General features: G+C 44.5%; 1 protein-coding gene across 4 annotated transcripts in view; it reads left to right on the top strand.

Annotated features, from left to right (window-relative positions):
- The window catches only part of TNPO3 (transportin 3), a 64,849-nt gene that overhangs the window by 36,822 nt on the left and 12,090 nt on the right, over positions 1-15,937 (top strand). For 2 of the 4 annotated variants that reach the window (XM_042468395.1, XM_042468396.1), the window contains exons 6-16: positions 785-960; positions 2,964-3,102; positions 3,271-3,417; positions 4,263-4,370; positions 6,028-6,119; positions 8,202-8,341; positions 9,640-9,831; positions 11,595-11,686; positions 13,151-13,227; positions 13,497-13,590; positions 15,490-15,630. In XM_042468395.1, coding sequence (XP_042324329.1) covers positions 785-960; positions 2,964-3,102; positions 3,271-3,417; positions 4,263-4,370; positions 6,028-6,119; positions 8,202-8,341; positions 9,640-9,831; positions 11,595-11,686; positions 13,151-13,227; positions 13,497-13,590; positions 15,490-15,630 — 1,398 coding nt within the window. The remainder of the gene's footprint in view (positions 1-784; positions 961-2,963; positions 3,103-3,270; positions 3,418-4,262; positions 4,371-6,027; positions 6,120-8,201; positions 8,342-9,639; positions 9,832-11,594; positions 11,687-13,150; positions 13,228-13,496; positions 13,591-15,489; positions 15,631-15,937) is intronic. The other 2 variants (XM_042468397.1, XM_042468398.1) reach the window with 1 other exon arrangement.

Raw genomic sequence — 15,937 nt, 5'->3', positions numbered from 1 at the left:
CAGCCATCCATGTGGATAATTTTGGATTTTGGAATATACAGTTGACCCTCCCCATAGGTGGGCTTGCCTTCCGCAGCTTTGAGATTACGCGGAATGCAAGCTCGGGCAGAAGTAAACCACGCCGTGCACCATGCTGCAAATGAACGGCCCATTATTTTCTATGGGGCTTGAGCATATGCTCTCTTCCCCATACGTGGGGGGAGGGGGTCCAGAACAGATCCCCCACGTACAGAGAGAGCGGACTGTATTAGATTTTGGATTCCAGATAAGGGAGACTCAGCCTGTACAAGGGAAACACTGTATAGTACAGAAATTTACAAATCCCATTAAGTAGAGAAACCTACTAATTTTTTAAAAACCTGTTTAAAATAAAAAGAAGAAAGTCCAGCACATCCCATTTAAAAAAATCTCTCCTATCATAATCAATTACAGCATGTCTGCACCATATGCAGGCGCACCATACATGGCTTTCAGCTTACGCTGTAGCTGCACCACATGCAAGCACCCCATTGTTTTCAACGGGGCTTGAGCATACACAGTTTTTCCCTTATGGGGTGGTGGTGGTCCGGAATGGATCCCCTAAATAAAATATCCTTTGCCTGCCAGTAAACAGAGCAGAGTGACTGCCGTTTCAGGCTCTTGTAGAACAAGCAGTCACCAGGAAGGCCTTCCTCCCTGTCCTCAGCAACTGCTTGTGTGGCAGTGATGGGTCAGAGAGAAAGCTCTCCCTCATCGATCTTTAAGACACTTTACTTCAGGTATTCCTTTTTCTGGTGCCTTTCAGCAACAAGACAAGACATCGTCAAACCTGCACGAAGCCGCTTCAGACTGCGTCTGTTCTGCGCTTTATGCCATTGAGAACGTGGAAACCAACTTGCCCCTGGCCCTGCAGCTTTTCCAGGGTGTCCTGACCTTGGAGACAGCTTATCATATGGCGGTGGCCCGCGAAGATTTGGACAAGTGAGTAGCCATAAGGCCTGGCAAGGAGCAGTAGGTTACAGTTTCTGAGGAGGGACCATGTCAGGAGAATGGTGTCTTAGCTATTCTGAATTTCTCAATTTTGCTGTTGTTGAGCACTTGTCTTGTCAGCTCACCTTATCCCCACACAGCCTGTGCCATACCAGTTTGCTTTTGGAAGCCTTCCTTTCAACAGTGGTTTTCTCTTAGAGTATGCGTGGAGCAGTTGATCAACAAATGTCAGACCAAATGCCCCAGGGCTCTTGAATTTAGATGTATGGCTTTTTAGATCCAGCTCTGGTTTGCAATGATGTTTCTTTCTTTTCTCCCCTGGCATCCAAATTATCCCATTCTGCTTTCTAATTTTCTTTTTAATCATATCATCCTTAATGTCCAACTAGATAACTTTACAGTTCAGTTCTCCCTTCCTTAAGGGTCCAGGTGTTGAAGTTTTTTGTGCATTGAAAGGGCTATATAGTCATTTTTTGTGGGTTTTTCAGGCTATGTGACCATGTTCTGGAAGAGTATTCCTGACGTTCCTGACTCTTCCAGAACATGGCCACATAGCCTGAAAAACCCACAAAAACTATGGATGCCGACCATGAAAGCCTTTGACTTCACATTGGTTATATAATCACTGGTAGAGAAGCTTGCTAGATCACTTTCTGTTCAGAGGTGGCAGATTACTGCAACCCATTTAGAGCAAGGAACAGTGCTTGCTTTAAATGTTTCCTCCCCTTAGTTTGCTGCTGAAATCCACCAGTGCCATTTGCTGATGCATTTGTGGTGCAGTTTTCAGAGAGTGCTGGGGTGATGGGGGGTGGTGGTGTCAGAATTGGCCTTGAGGTTCACATTTGAGCCATTTGTTATCCACACCTCATTGACCATGGCCTTAAAAGTATGTTTGTCAATTGTGCCGCTACTCCCAGGGGCATTTAGGACATTAGATAGATCTGTATATATGTGTTATGAGCGATTGAAAGACAGTGAGATTGACATAGACAAGTAAAGAAGCAGAGAGAATAGGTTTGAATATGTTAGAGGACAGTAAGTATATATATTCATGGAATGTTCTCTTAACATACTCAACTTATGGTCTGATGCAGCAGTCTTGCTAGGCCATTTGGGATCTGGTCAGTGCTTGAACAAGACTTCAATGTCTCCTTCTCTGCCCTGAATATGGAGTTCAGGCTGGAAAGGCAGGGTGCTCATGGATATGAAAGGACTAAGAAATCATGGACCAAGCAGTCAACTTGTCTAAGCCAACCTGGTCTGCTGAATGGTAGCAGTTTTCCAAGGTCTGAGGCAGCACTCATGCTTCTTGAGAACCAGTTAACAAGAAGTGGTGGGGATAGAATCTTGGGTCTTGGACTTGCAAAGCACATTCCCCTCACATCCCCACTGTATGTTGTGGCTGTGGCACCTGATTCATAGATGGGAGTAGAGAGGTGAATGGAGACAATAATTCACACCATTCAAACTTATGCATGATAGTGGTTATACAGCTGCCCCTCCTAACTCACGGATCTGAGATCTGTGACCTCGAAAATCCACAGAGGGGTGAACTCTGCTGTTTTCAATGGGACGTGCACCCCATTCAAGCCTATGGGGCTTGAATATGCATGAGCCTCCATTTTCGCACGGGGGTGGGGGGGAGAACAGATCCCCTGCGAAAACAGAGGACCAACTGTAAGATTATTTTAATCTGTTTAAATTGGTTTTGAACTATCTTGTTTTCATGTTAAATGGGCTTTTAAACTATTCATAAAGTTTGTAAAAGTTTTAAACAGTTTAAATTGATTTTTACTGTACATCATTTTACATCTTAGGACTTAGGGTGGAATATAAATATTTCAGTTCAATGATGATGATGATGATGATGATGATGATGATGAAATACATATAAAATATTTTGCTTTCCTCCTCTATGCACCCACCTGAGATACAGTTTCTGCCAGCAATGGGCCTGCTTGCTGATTTGAACCCACCTCCTTTCTCCTTTTCAGGGTTCTTAATTACTGCCGGATCTTTACCGAACTCTGTGAAACATTTCTGGATAAAATCGTTTGCACACCAGGCCAAGGCTTGGGCGACTTGCGAACGATAGAGCTCCTCTTGATCTGCGCAGGCCACCCCCAATATGAGGTAAGGTACACCTTTTCCTCACCCCAATTGCCAAGTGCCAATGTCACTCCATTAGCCTCCCTAAAAAAGCAAGATAGATTGGGAACTGTTATGGAGAGCTGGAGGTGTCTGGTGCTTCTACTGCTGTTGGGGACTACCAGGTTTGAACATCTCTTCTGCCCACAACAGGTGGTGGAAATTTCCTTCAACTTCTGGTACCGACTGGGGGAGCACCTTTACAAGACAGATGACGCCATCATCCACAGCATTTTCAAGGCCTACATCCAGAGGCTCCTTCATGCCCTTGCACGGCACTGCCAGCTGGATCCGGACCATGTATGTCCCTTGCCCTTGTCATCTGTGATCCTCTTATGCAAAACATGACCCCCTCCCCCTTTAGGAGCAAGGGAACTGAGTTTGTGTAAGGGGTTCCTTCCCCTCCCCCCCAATAAAATGACATTGGTATCGAGCTCAGCTCTCTTCAGTTCAACAACGACATTTCTCCTACAGCCAGAGAAGGTCTCTTGAGCTGAAAACCTTCTGCCCAAAGTAAATTGAAAATGGTCGCTGGGGAAAGGGAGCAGAAAGGAAAGGAGGAAGATAAATTTGAAGCAATTTGGGGGTCAGACAGAGCTCCAAGGTGACATTGGTCCAGATCAGGAATATTTTCTTTTTGCATCTTCGAGTGAATTTGGTCTTGGTTTCTTTAAAGACCATATGTTTTTATTAACAGTTTTATGAAACTAGAAAGTGCATTTTGTCCTCAGTTTGGCATTCTCTTTGTGTTAGAATGAGAGTCCATGCCAGTATATTTCAGGGCTTCTGCCAGCTTTTCTCAAGTCCACTTTTTTCAGTGTACTACACTGAACCTTGAGGAAAAGAGACTTATATCTGTTTTTAAATAAATATAGCTGATGCAGAAGAATGTTTGCAGCTGTCTATGACTCCTTCTGCCCAATGCCGGCAAAACAATCTGTTGAAGCTCTTGCATGACATTTTATTCCTGTATGTGTCTTTGTATTGGCTAGTGCCAGGGTTGTTGTTGTTTTTGTTGTTGTTGTTGTTGTGTGCTTTGTCTTTTGGGGGCTCACATTTCCCTTTTGCTGTGTCAATTCTGTTCTTTCAATGACAAATTTGTCACCATTTGCTTTACACTCCCCCATCCCCATTTTCTCTGCCAGGAAGGGATCCCTGAGGAGACAGATGACTTTGGGGAGTTCCGGATGCGGGTATCGGATCTTGTCAAGGACTTGATTTTCTTAGTTGGCTCTGTGGAGTGTTTTGCCCAGGTAAGAAAGAAAAGGGTAGCTTCCTTTGGTCGGTTTTTGCATTGCCCAGGTTGCCCAGTATTTTCTCTTGGTTTGAAGGAACCCAAAGGACTATTTTTCCTTTCCTCTGCTATGCACCACACATCTGAGTCCCAACAAAATCCACACTTTTCCGTGTGCCCCCATGTTGGTGCCAGGCCTTCTTAGCAGTTGTCAGCTTGTCCATTCTGTTTTTTCTGTTCTTGAAGTCTCAGGGTGTATCCACACTGCAGAAATAAAGCGGTTCAACACAACTTTTAACTGATATGACTCTGTCCTGTGGAATCATGGAATTTATAGTTTGGTTAAGCACTAGATCTCTCTGACAGACCAGGCTGAATACCTCACCAAACTATAAATCCCAGGATTCCACACGATGATGCTATTATAGTTAAAGTGGTGTCAAACTGCTTTATTTCTTAAGTGTGGCAGGTCTCTCAGTTCCCTTTGTGACCCCAGACCCTTAAAGAACTCCTTTTCTCACCTGACCTGAATGCTCGTCCTAACTTGCTCTCTAGGCCACTGCACCTTTGATAGAAGTGCTTGGTCAACATGTTTTGAGTTGGTACTGGCTGCAGATCAAGGGCTTCCTCCAGACTTTGTTTAATATTGAAAAAATGAGATGTGTCACAGCTATAAAGTAAGATTTATTAGTGGTAAACCAATGCACCAGAGATTTGCAGCAGAGAAAAACATCACAGACCTTTAACTGGTGGGTTCCACAGCAAGTGGAAGAAACAGACCTTAAGAGAATGTACCTCAAGAGACTGTACCAAAGCCAATACTTCAAATCTCCATGGCAGGTAACAGATTCTCTGGTCTGGGGTGCACATCCTCCTCAGAGCTTTACAGCTGGAAGTTGAGGTTATATAGTGCAGAACCAAAGAAAGAAAACTGAACTATGCAGGTGTGCTCTATCTCCCATCATAACAGATAGGAGAACAGTACAAGCAAACTGCTGACACCTAGGTTTGTTCCCAGCCACAGCTATATCCTTGAACTGCCAGGCTAAACCATAAACCATCTACCCTGGCCTACAAAACACCAAATAACCTTTTTTATGCCACTGGGCAGCTGTTAACCTTTGGCCATGATGTTGACAAGGTTTCTAGAACCCATCTGCCTGATGGTAAGGGCCGCATCCACTATACCAGCCTCCTTGGAATTCCAGTTCTCATGTTGGCTGAAGGAGCAGTCCATAACATGTGGGTTCCTTCATGCCAGCAGATCAAGGCAGGAGACCCAAAGTTCCAAAATTGTTTGGTGTGTTACTCTCGACTCCCCCTCAGTTTTAATTTTCCTTCCTTGTCAGCCAGTCACCTTTTTGTTTCTCTCCCTCTCTTTGCATCCACACTGCAGAATTCATGCAGTTTGACACTGCTTTAACTGCCATGGCCCCATGCAATGGAATTCTGGGATGTGTAGTTTTGTGACATATTTAGCCTTCTTTGTCAGCAACGTCTGGTGCCAGAACAAGCTGCAAATTCCAGGTTTCCATAGATTGGATCCATGACAGTTAAAGCGGTGTCAAACTGCATTAATTCTGCAGTGTGGCAGCAGCCTAGGTCTTTCTAAAATCTTCCTCAACCCTTTCCTGTTGATCAGGCCATCCTGACTGATAACTGTGTCCTCTTCCCAGCTTTACGCTACCTTGAAAGAAGGCAACCCTCCCTGGGAAGTGACGGAAGCTGTCCTCTTCATTATGGCCTCAATTGCCAAGAGTGTTGATCAGTGAGTAGCAAGAGAGCCATCATAGTCTATGAAGCTCTGACCATTGGTTTCTATGTTTGTGTCTGTATGCCCAGCCAAGCAACCAGTTGTCTGTGTGCCAACCCTGGCCATGGGCAATTCCCTGGCCTGTCATGTGTCTTTGATTTTCCTCATTACTGAAAAGAAAACATTGGTTTTTGGTGGGTTTAAAAAAATGCAATGAGAAAATGGAAAGAGAATCCATAGTTCAATCAGGAGAAAAGACCTGTGGGATACATCTAGACTAGAATAACAGGGATTATAAATGCTGACTCTGCAAATTAAGTTGAGTGCTGCACCTGCTGATGAGATTCTTCTTCCTTTGAATGCCTTGTTTGAATGTCACTCACAATTCCCTCTCTCAGAAAGTCTTTGCTTTGACACTCATTTAGCTATGAAGAGTGCTGGTGGTGCCCATGAGACAAAACTTTTTGCTAAACTCATAGCACAACTTCAGGTAGGGGTATATAGGACTGGATCAGAGCTTGGAAACAGCATGATCACTGGGATATCCTGGGAGTTGTGGTTCAGACTCTAAGCCTTGGGCTTTTGCTTCTAAGGAAACTTTTTTGCAAGGGCTTGAATGTTATTGTTCTGCATCTTGCTGCCGCCTTATTCCGTCACTGTCTTTGTGTGCTGGGACTTTCCAGTGTGAGAATCCCAGAACCTGTTTAAGGATAACAAGGATCATAAATGCTGGCTCTGCAAATTGAGTGCTGCATATGCTAAGGGGAGTCTTATTCCTTTGAACCAGCAGAGGGCACCTGTCCCCCACAAATATGAAGAGCACAAGCAGAGAGGCTGAATCTTCCTTATCTGGAATTCCAAAATCCAAAATATTCCAATAAACAAAACTTCTTCTTGGATGGCTGAGGTTGTGATACCTTTGCTTTTTGATGGCTCAGTATACACAAACTTGTAGCAAGGGACCTGTATGGCCCTGTAACCTGCCCCAGTTAACACTCTGGATGCAGCTCTTTGTACTAGCTGAAATTTCCACACACCCTTCAAAGTCAGCCCCATGTAGTGCGCATTACAGTAGTCCATTTGGGATGTAACTAAGCCAGAGACTTCCAATGCCTCATCGAACTAGAAATCACAGGATTCCCTAGGATGTTGCCATGGTAGTTAAAGTGGAATCACAGTGCTATAACTGCATAATGTGGAAGGGGTTTTAATTCTCTGGATCAGTTTGTAGCCTGTTTGCAAAAGTACTCTTATAGAATAATAGAGTTGGAAGAGACCACAAGGGCCATCCAGTCCAACCGCGTTCTGCCATGCAAGAACTCTCAATCAAAGCATCCCTGTCAGATGACCATCCAGCCTCTGTTTAAAGACCTCCAAGGAAGGAGACTCCACTACACTCCAAGGGAGTGTGTTCCACTGTCGAACAGCCCTTACTCTCAGGAAGTTCCTCCTAATGTTGAGGTGGAATCTTCTTTTCCTGTAGCTTGCATCCATTGTTCTGGGTCCTAGTCTCTGAAGCAGCAGAAAACAAGCTTGCTCCCTTCTCAGTATGATATCCCCTCAAATATTTAAACAGGGCTATCATATTACCTCTTAACCTTCTCTTCTCCAGGCTAAACATCCCCAACTCCCTAAGTCATTCCTCATAGGGCATGGTTTCCAGACCCTTCACCATTTTAGTCGCCCTCCTTTGGACACGCTCCAGTTTCTCAACATCCTTTTTGAATTGTGGTGCCCAGAACAGGACACAGTATTCCAGGTGGGGCCTGACAAGAGCAGAATAGAGTGGCACTATTACTTCCCTTGATCTAGAAACTATCACAGTGAGTTAGTCAATCAGTACAATGATTTTATTTGTATTGCATCTTCCCCCACCCCCAAAAATACCCAGGGACTTGAGGTAGCTTACAGATAAAAAGCACTTAAAAAAAAAAGAAAAAAGAAATGTTCTACAATGAGGACTAGTAACTTGATACTGGTTTAAAACAAAAAACCAGGTTCTGAATTCCTTGCAGAAATGACTCCCCACATCCATTCTTGACGTGCCACTTGGTTTGTTGTTTTGATAGCTAAGTAATTGCTTCCTCCTGCCCTCAGGGAGAACAATCCGACACTCGTAGAAGTCCTGGACGGAGTGGTACGCCTTCCTGAATCAGTGCATATGGCTGTCCGATACACAAGTATTGAGCTGGTTGGCGAAATGAGCGAAGTTGTGGACAGGAATCCCCACTTTCTTGGTGAGTGGGAGGTCATGGCCGTTGTCCCCTGCCTCTGTCTTTCCATTTGAAAGTCCAATCAGACTAAAGCTGTGAAAAGCTTCCTGTCGGTAAGAACTGTTATGCAGTGGAGTGGAGGGTGACCAAGGTGATCAGAGGTATAGGAACCAAAACTCCCCCTCCAGTTGTAGGCTGAAATGGTGCCACTTAAAGAGTTCCCATCAACTATTTTTGGTGTCTGGCATCAGTGTAACAGTAAATATATTTACCAGGGATCTTATTGCCTTGTGTTGTGTAACAAAAGAGCAAGTGTGGTGTAGTGGCTAGAGACTATTGGACTGGGTTCAAATCCCTGATCAGTCATGAAAGCCAACTAGGTGACCTTGGGCAAGTCGCACCTTCTCAGCCTCAGAGGAAGGCAATGGATAACCTCCTCTGAAGAAATCTTGCCAAAAACCGTGGTCATTAGGTCACCTTAGGGTTGCCATAAATCGGAAACAACTTGAACAGCAACAAACTGAAACATGGGCTTAATCTGCATATGCAGTGTTTCTTAGGCCATCTGATATGATGGACTGACAATTATTTCTCCATGTGTCAGACATTGGTACCATATTTGTGCCCATTAGCTGCTGCTGTTGTTTCTTTCTTTCTTGGAAACTCTCCAGGGACCAGCAGCTGATGTCTCAGGACTGGCATTGGTCCATGGACCACCAGTTTGAGCAGCACTGAGTTAAACAAGGATGTTGAGTACAGTTGATAGACATGGAAATACTGTTTTAATCGTTACACAACAAACCCCCTGCAGAATGAAAACTAGTGTACTAGGAAGGAAGATTTCTATTCCAGCCCTTTGTGCTGGACACACAAAAGCACAGTGATGGTGATGGGGATAGGTTTTTTGTCTGCCTTGTAGGTTTACTTAAATTCTGTTTTGCCAATGTTGGGTAACTGCAACAGATCTAAGGATCAGTTTTCTGAGACCACACAGAGTGCCAATGATGGGGGGGGGGAGATATCTGGGAGTCACTAGAAGTCTACTTTTGGGTTCGAAGAAAAGGGATTTAAAATAGTTAAACAGTACGGAGATGCAATATGTTTAAAGGGTGGATTGTTTTTCATCAAGGTTTCTGGTAGAGGCAGTTCACCCATTTTTTTTTAGTCAGGAAAAGCACATTTTGGAAGAGTGAAGAACCATAGTAGCATCCTTGAACCTATGCTATCCTGAGCCACCTTTTGCCCACCCCTGTTCTATGGGGAAGAACAGTTGATCTCTCTCACTGACTTTCTCTTTAACACTTCCCTCCCCTCTCTTCTAGATCCTGTGCTTGGCTATTTGATGAAGGGCCTGTGTGAGAAGTCGCTGGCCTCTGTCTCTGCCAAAGCCATCCACAACATTTGCTCAGTGTGCCGGGATCACATGGCCCAGCACTTCACTGGGTTGCTGGAAATCGCTCGGTCCCTGGACTCCTTCATGCTCTCGCCAGAGGCAGCTGTGGGGCTCCTTAAAGGTATAGGTTTCCCCCTTGTCCATGAGAGAGAGACTTGCACTGAGGGGTGGCTTATGAGTCTACTTCCAGGACAGACTTCTGCTTCCCTCCCATCCCAGTTTGTAATTCCAAATAACTGTGATATGTCTTTTCTGGGACAGAAAGCCATACACATGACTCTATTTGAAAAGGTGAACTAAACCAACTTTCCCACTTGGCACCCTTTGACTACAGCTTCCATCAGCCCCCTCTTCTATGGGGGTTAATAGGATTTGTAGTGCAACACAAAACCAGGATAGTGGATAAGTGAGCTAGAGAGTACAGTACATGGTACAGAAGCCAGTTCAATTTGTGTTTGACAGCCTATCTGACAGACCAGGGCCAGAAAATCCAAATGAGTACGTGTCCCTTATGCATGTGGTTATAATTTTTCAAGCACTACCTGGGTTGGTATTCCCATCCTTCCCATGCAGCACCCAAAGCCTCCCTCCTGATGTATTTTAAAGACCAGAAGCCTCCTCATACAGGCATTCTTTGAGTCATTGTGAACAGGTAGGATCAGAGAAGCATCTGGCAACCCACCACCACCAACAGTGCTGGATGCACAATCATTACAGAAGTGCTGAGACCTCCAGAGGACCCCTGTGGATGTTGTTGCTGATGCCATTTTTGTGCGTCTGGGTATGGGAGAGATGGGGTGGCCAGGCCTTCTTTGATCTTACCTGTTCATGTTGAAGCATGGAAGGCCTTTGTGAGTCAGAGGAGTGGTATTATGGGTCAGAGTAGCATTATTATTATTATTATTATTATTATTATTATTATTTCCTGCCTCTCTCTACGGATCGAGGTGGGATTAACAACAATAAAAACAATAATTACAAGATTAAAACTACAGTGTCATATATTCAGCCAAGATAACAAGGAAATCGAAATAGTTAAAGATTTCCCATACTTTGGATCAGTCATTGATCAGAATGGAGATTGCAGTCAAAAAACAAGAAGAAGACTAGGAATGGAAAGGGCAGCCATGAAAGAACTAGACAAAATCCTAAAGTACAAAGATATAAAATTGAGCACCAAAGTAAGGCAAGTCCAAGCCATTGTATTCCCCATCGCCATGTACAGATATGAGAGTTGGATGGTGAAGAAAGAGGACAGAAAGAAAATCAACTCATTCAAGATGTGGTGCTTGAATAGAGTGCTGAGGATACCGTGGGTGGCTAAAAAGAAAAACAAACGGGTTCTTGAACAGATCAAACCTGAATTCTCCCTGGAAGCCAAGATGATTAAATTGAGGCTCTTGTACTTTGGACACATTACGAGAAGGCAGGACTCACTAGAAAAGACAATAGTGATGGGAAAGGTTGAGAGAAATAGAAAGAGAGGAAGGCTGCATATTAGATGGATAGACTCAATCAAGGAGGTCATGGCTCTGAGCCTTCAGGACCTGAACAGAACAGTTGAGGGCAGGGGGCTTGGAAGTGTCTCACTTACATGGTTGTCAAATCAAAGACAGTTAACAACAACAAAAGCATACATTCTGCATGCAGATATTTACACTACACTGAGAGGGGATGTGATGTCGATATTTCCCCAGGGCCCTGAAATCCTCAGAGAGGTCCTTCTCTCAGTCCCATCTCTTTCACTGGCACAGTTGGTGGAGACATATGGCATAGCCTTTGCTTCGGCTGCCCCAGGCTCTCCTTGTTTTAATCCTCACAAAAACCCTGAAAGGTAGGAGCTGACCCTCACTGGTTAATGGATTCCCTCCTCTCCTTTGTCAGGGACTGCATTGGTGCTGGCCAGGCTTCCCCTGGAGAAGATCTCAGCATGTCTCAGTGAATTGTGTGCTGTTCAGGTGATGGCGCTGAAGAAGGTAAGACTTAACTTTGCCCAGCTTTATTATCTAGGGTGGGTGGATGGTTTTGGACAGGCTATAGAAGGAAGACAGTTTTCCAGAGAATAGGGAATGTTTGGGGGAAAGCCCTTTCCGTTAAGGGTGAATACTGAAGGCATGTTTAGCTTCCTTCCTTCTTTTGCATTAATAATGCTGGGCTGCTGATTAAAATGACAGCATTACCATTTCAAGGATGTCTTACCTCAAGTACTGATGTCATTATGGTGCATGTTTCCATGTCTTTCTCCAAGTCACTGGCAACCAGTCAGAGTCAAGTGGGGGGAAATGTTACTTGCTAGTGACTCCAGAATAAGAGATATTTTAGTGGTGACATTACATCATTTTCAGCAGTGTCTCCATGTTTTCTATAATGTTTCACTCTGCCTAAGCAAAAAACAGTTTTATGTTTGCATAAGCCAGTTGTCTAAGAAGTCAGCATGATATAGTGGTTTGAGTGTTGGAATAGAACACTGGAAAACTAGGAGTCAAAAACTTGTTCAGCCATGAAAACCCATTGGGTGACCTTGGCCAAGTCACACCCTCGCAGCCTCGGAGGATGGCAAGGGCAAACCCCCTCTGAATAGATCTTGCTGAGAAAACCCCATGATAGGTTCACCTTAGTGTCACCATAAATCAGAAACAACTTGAAGACACACAGCAAGCCAGTTGTCTATAGTATGAAGTTCTATCTGGTTATGATCCCATCTTTTGCACCTCTCCTCTGGATGGATTTCATTGTGCTTGGGTGAGGAGAATTGTAGTCCAGCAGATATGGCAGGAATCCAGTTGTGGAAGACTGACATCAGCTACCAAGAGTGCACTGCAGCCCAGAATTTTCAATAGGCAAAATGTTGCTGCATTTGAGGGGTGGACAATGGCAGAGGGGGCGGGAGCCAGTTTTTATCCCTGTGAACCCCCAGGCAGAACCCACTGGCACATTGAAGACCCCAGATCATCAAAAACATAATCCCCCCTCCCGGGACATTTCCTTCCTCCAGTCTTTTTTAAACAGCCCCAAACTGCTGTAACATGCAGCAGTTTCACTCCTTCAGTCCTGCCGCATACCTTAAAAACCTGCCAGCACCCCTCCAACTGCCTTTAATGAAACACGAAGTGAGCAGTGTCACTTACGGTTTTGATTTGGGCCCATTTTGATAAAATTATAAATTATACATTTAGCAAGTTTTATGCAGAGGTGGGCTTGGGAAAACAATGGTGCTGTGTTTTGCTGTTGTTTTGAAGGGAGTTGGCACAGAAAAAAAATCATGTGGATTTTGAAATATTTTTAGGAGCCTGGAAACTTTGAGGTCCTTCAGGGGCCGCACACTTTAGAGCCCCATGGGCCACTCTTTGCCCAACCCTGCTGTATATCTCTGTGGGACTTCTGTGAATTGATTTTTCCTCCTCCCATAGCATGTGCGTTCTCTCTTTCCTTCCTTCCAGCTGCTCTCTCAGGAGCCGAGCAATGGCCTCTCCTCCGACCCTACTGTTCCCCTAGATCGCCTTGCTGTTATATTCCGGTAAGCCTCTGTGAGCTGTCACTGGGTTGACTTGTCTTTTGGTGTATCCTGAGCTGCGGGTGGGTTTTTCCATCATCTCCTTTTTGTTCCTTATCAGTGAACAATTGGGTGCTGCTGCTTGTGGACTCAGAGGGGGACAGCACACGCACACGCATGCAAAGGAGTTCACCCTGACATTTGTAAAAAGGCAGAAAATCTGGGGGGGGGGGGTTTAAAAAAAGCCTTCCCGAGGTTCCTCCAACCTAGTCTGGTTGTGCCTTCACTTTCAGGTCCCCTTTTCCTTTTTCTGTTTCTTCTCACAGGCATACCAACCCTATTGTAGAAAATGGGCAGACCCACCCGTGCCAAAAAGTCATCCAGGAGGTAAGTGGGGAGAGCCCAGCTAAGAGGTAGCATGGCTCACTTCTCTGAGTCATCTGGTACTTTCTGCTCTTTTTCCCACTTTTTTCTCTGTCTGGGTTAAATAGGGTGATCTGATGGAAGGCCAGAGCTGCTTTCATATGAAGGATGGTTTTACTGAAGGGTGGGCTTAGCATTCACCCATTGCTTCACTGGATTTAATCTGGTTGGGACTATTTATTTATTTATTAATTAATTCTATCCTGCTTTTCTCCCAAATGGGATTCAAAGCAGCTTACAGTATAAATTAAAACAGCATTTAGAACAATATGAGGTATGGTACAAAATTTTAAAAAGCATTAAATACATTCAATTAAAACATTTTTGAAGCATTAAAAAATACACAATGCATATTAAAACAACACACCTATTTATTTATTATAATTATTGATGCATATCTATTGTGTGCCCCACTTTATTTTACCTGCCCCTGAAGAAAGCCATATAAATATTTCCTAGTTGAAATGTGCTGGGCTAATTTGTGGAATTAAAACCCTTTTAAACTAGCCTTTGTATCAAGGCCATGGTCTCTTACACTAACCTCCCCTGAGAGGTTCTGTGAGACATGGGCCTCCTTGTAAGCATTGCAGTTCTGGATGAATGACACCTTTCTGCTGGACAGGCATGCTCTCCTTTGCATTCATGCCACTGTCAAGTGGTGTAGCGTTGCTGCAGTGTGGCACCCTCTCCAACTTGGGCTGACCTTGTAACCATTCTCAGCAAAAAAACAGCTAGCATGGTGTAATGGTTTGAGTGTTGGGCTTGGACACTGGGAGACATGGGTTCGAATCCACTGGGTGATCTTGGGCAAGTCACACTCTCTCTCAGCCTCAGAGGAGGAGAATGGCAAACCCCCTCTGAACAAATCCTGCCAAGAAAACCCAGTGATAGGTTTGCCTTAGGGTCTCCATGAATCGGAAAGGACTTGAAGGCAAGGTGCTGGTGAAATTATGTTTCTCGGGGTAGGAATTCTGCTGTTCCTGTTCGTTGCTTACCCTCCACCCACTGTGTGTCTTTGGGGAAATTTGGCATTTGTCAGCTGCAACCTAACTCCTGGGCCCTGTTCTCACACTCACAGTGCATGCTGGGTAGAGCTCAGTTTCTGTATCTGGGAACAGCCCTTCAGATCTTTTTAAAAAATTATTAATATATGTATATGTCATATTTATCATGAGATTTCAGGGCAGTGTATAGGTAAGCATTACAGTATGGCCCCCATGTATCCATGAGGTTCTGTTCTTGTGTTTACCTTGGATAAACAGAAACCACAGTTAACAGCACATGCTCTATCTGTGGTCAACCTCTGGCAGAAGTTGATCATAGAATTGTGATGGAGGACCTTCAGATGCCCAGAGAGACATTTTCTTTCCAGAACTGGGTACTGCAGTTGCCAGACCCCTCGATACAGGGGTCATAATGTAAACAATGTAAAACAGTTCCTGATTATAACAAACAAATAGCTTAAACAAGATAAAAACATATTAAATGTGATAAAAAGTTAAAAGAGCTTAAAAGGCCACAACAATTAAAAACTATGAACATTTACATTTAAAGTTAATTAGGACCCAAAGGCTTTATTTTAAAAAGTGATGTCTTGACTTGACACCAGAAAGAAATCAATGTTGGTGCCACAGCCAAGAAGTCCCTCCTCCCATGTCCTTCCACACTGTATTGCCTTCAGTGAGAGGAAGACCCCTAGGGAATTCTGGGACCTGTAGTGCAACCTATGTCAGTGACATTGGGTTGTGGATGGCTACTCTGGGTCATTGCTGGCTTGGGTCACCCTTGGATGTGCTGTCATCTGCAGCCTGATGTGATCTGCTTCCACTCAACATACTATCTCACTTTCTTCCTTCCACCCAGATCTGGCCTGTCCTGTCAGAGACCCTGAACAAACACCGTGCCGATAATCGTATTGTGGAACGCTGCTGCCGATGCCTGCGCTTCGCTGTCCGCTGCGTTGGCAAAGGATCAGCGGCGCTCTTACAGCCGCTGGTCACTCAGGTAATGACACATGATGACGGGAGGACTTTAGGGGAAAAGGACTTACATTCAACAGACAAAACCTTACCCTCTTGGTGAAGGAAGAGAGACAGACATATTCAGCCCATATTTAGACATTCATCTGTATTTGTGCATAGGCCTCTGATAACATCTGCCCCCATCCCAGGTAAGTGTGAACTGATTCAGCTAACTTCTGAAGACCTGTTTATTGTGCATACAGTACTCTCTGCCAGTTGCAGGAAGCAAGGAAGGACCTTTGTAGAATACCGAAGCGGGCAATAGGCCATTGAAATGATGGTCAGGGCAG

This window comes from Sceloporus undulatus, chromosome 5 (genome assembly GCF_019175285.1).
Source record: "Sceloporus undulatus isolate JIND9_A2432 ecotype Alabama chromosome 5, SceUnd_v1.1, whole genome shotgun sequence".
Taxonomy (NCBI): domain Eukaryota; kingdom Metazoa; phylum Chordata; class Lepidosauria; order Squamata; family Phrynosomatidae; genus Sceloporus; species Sceloporus undulatus.
Note: the sequence above shows the minus strand (reverse complement) of the source record. Positions and strands in the feature narration are given on the sequence as shown.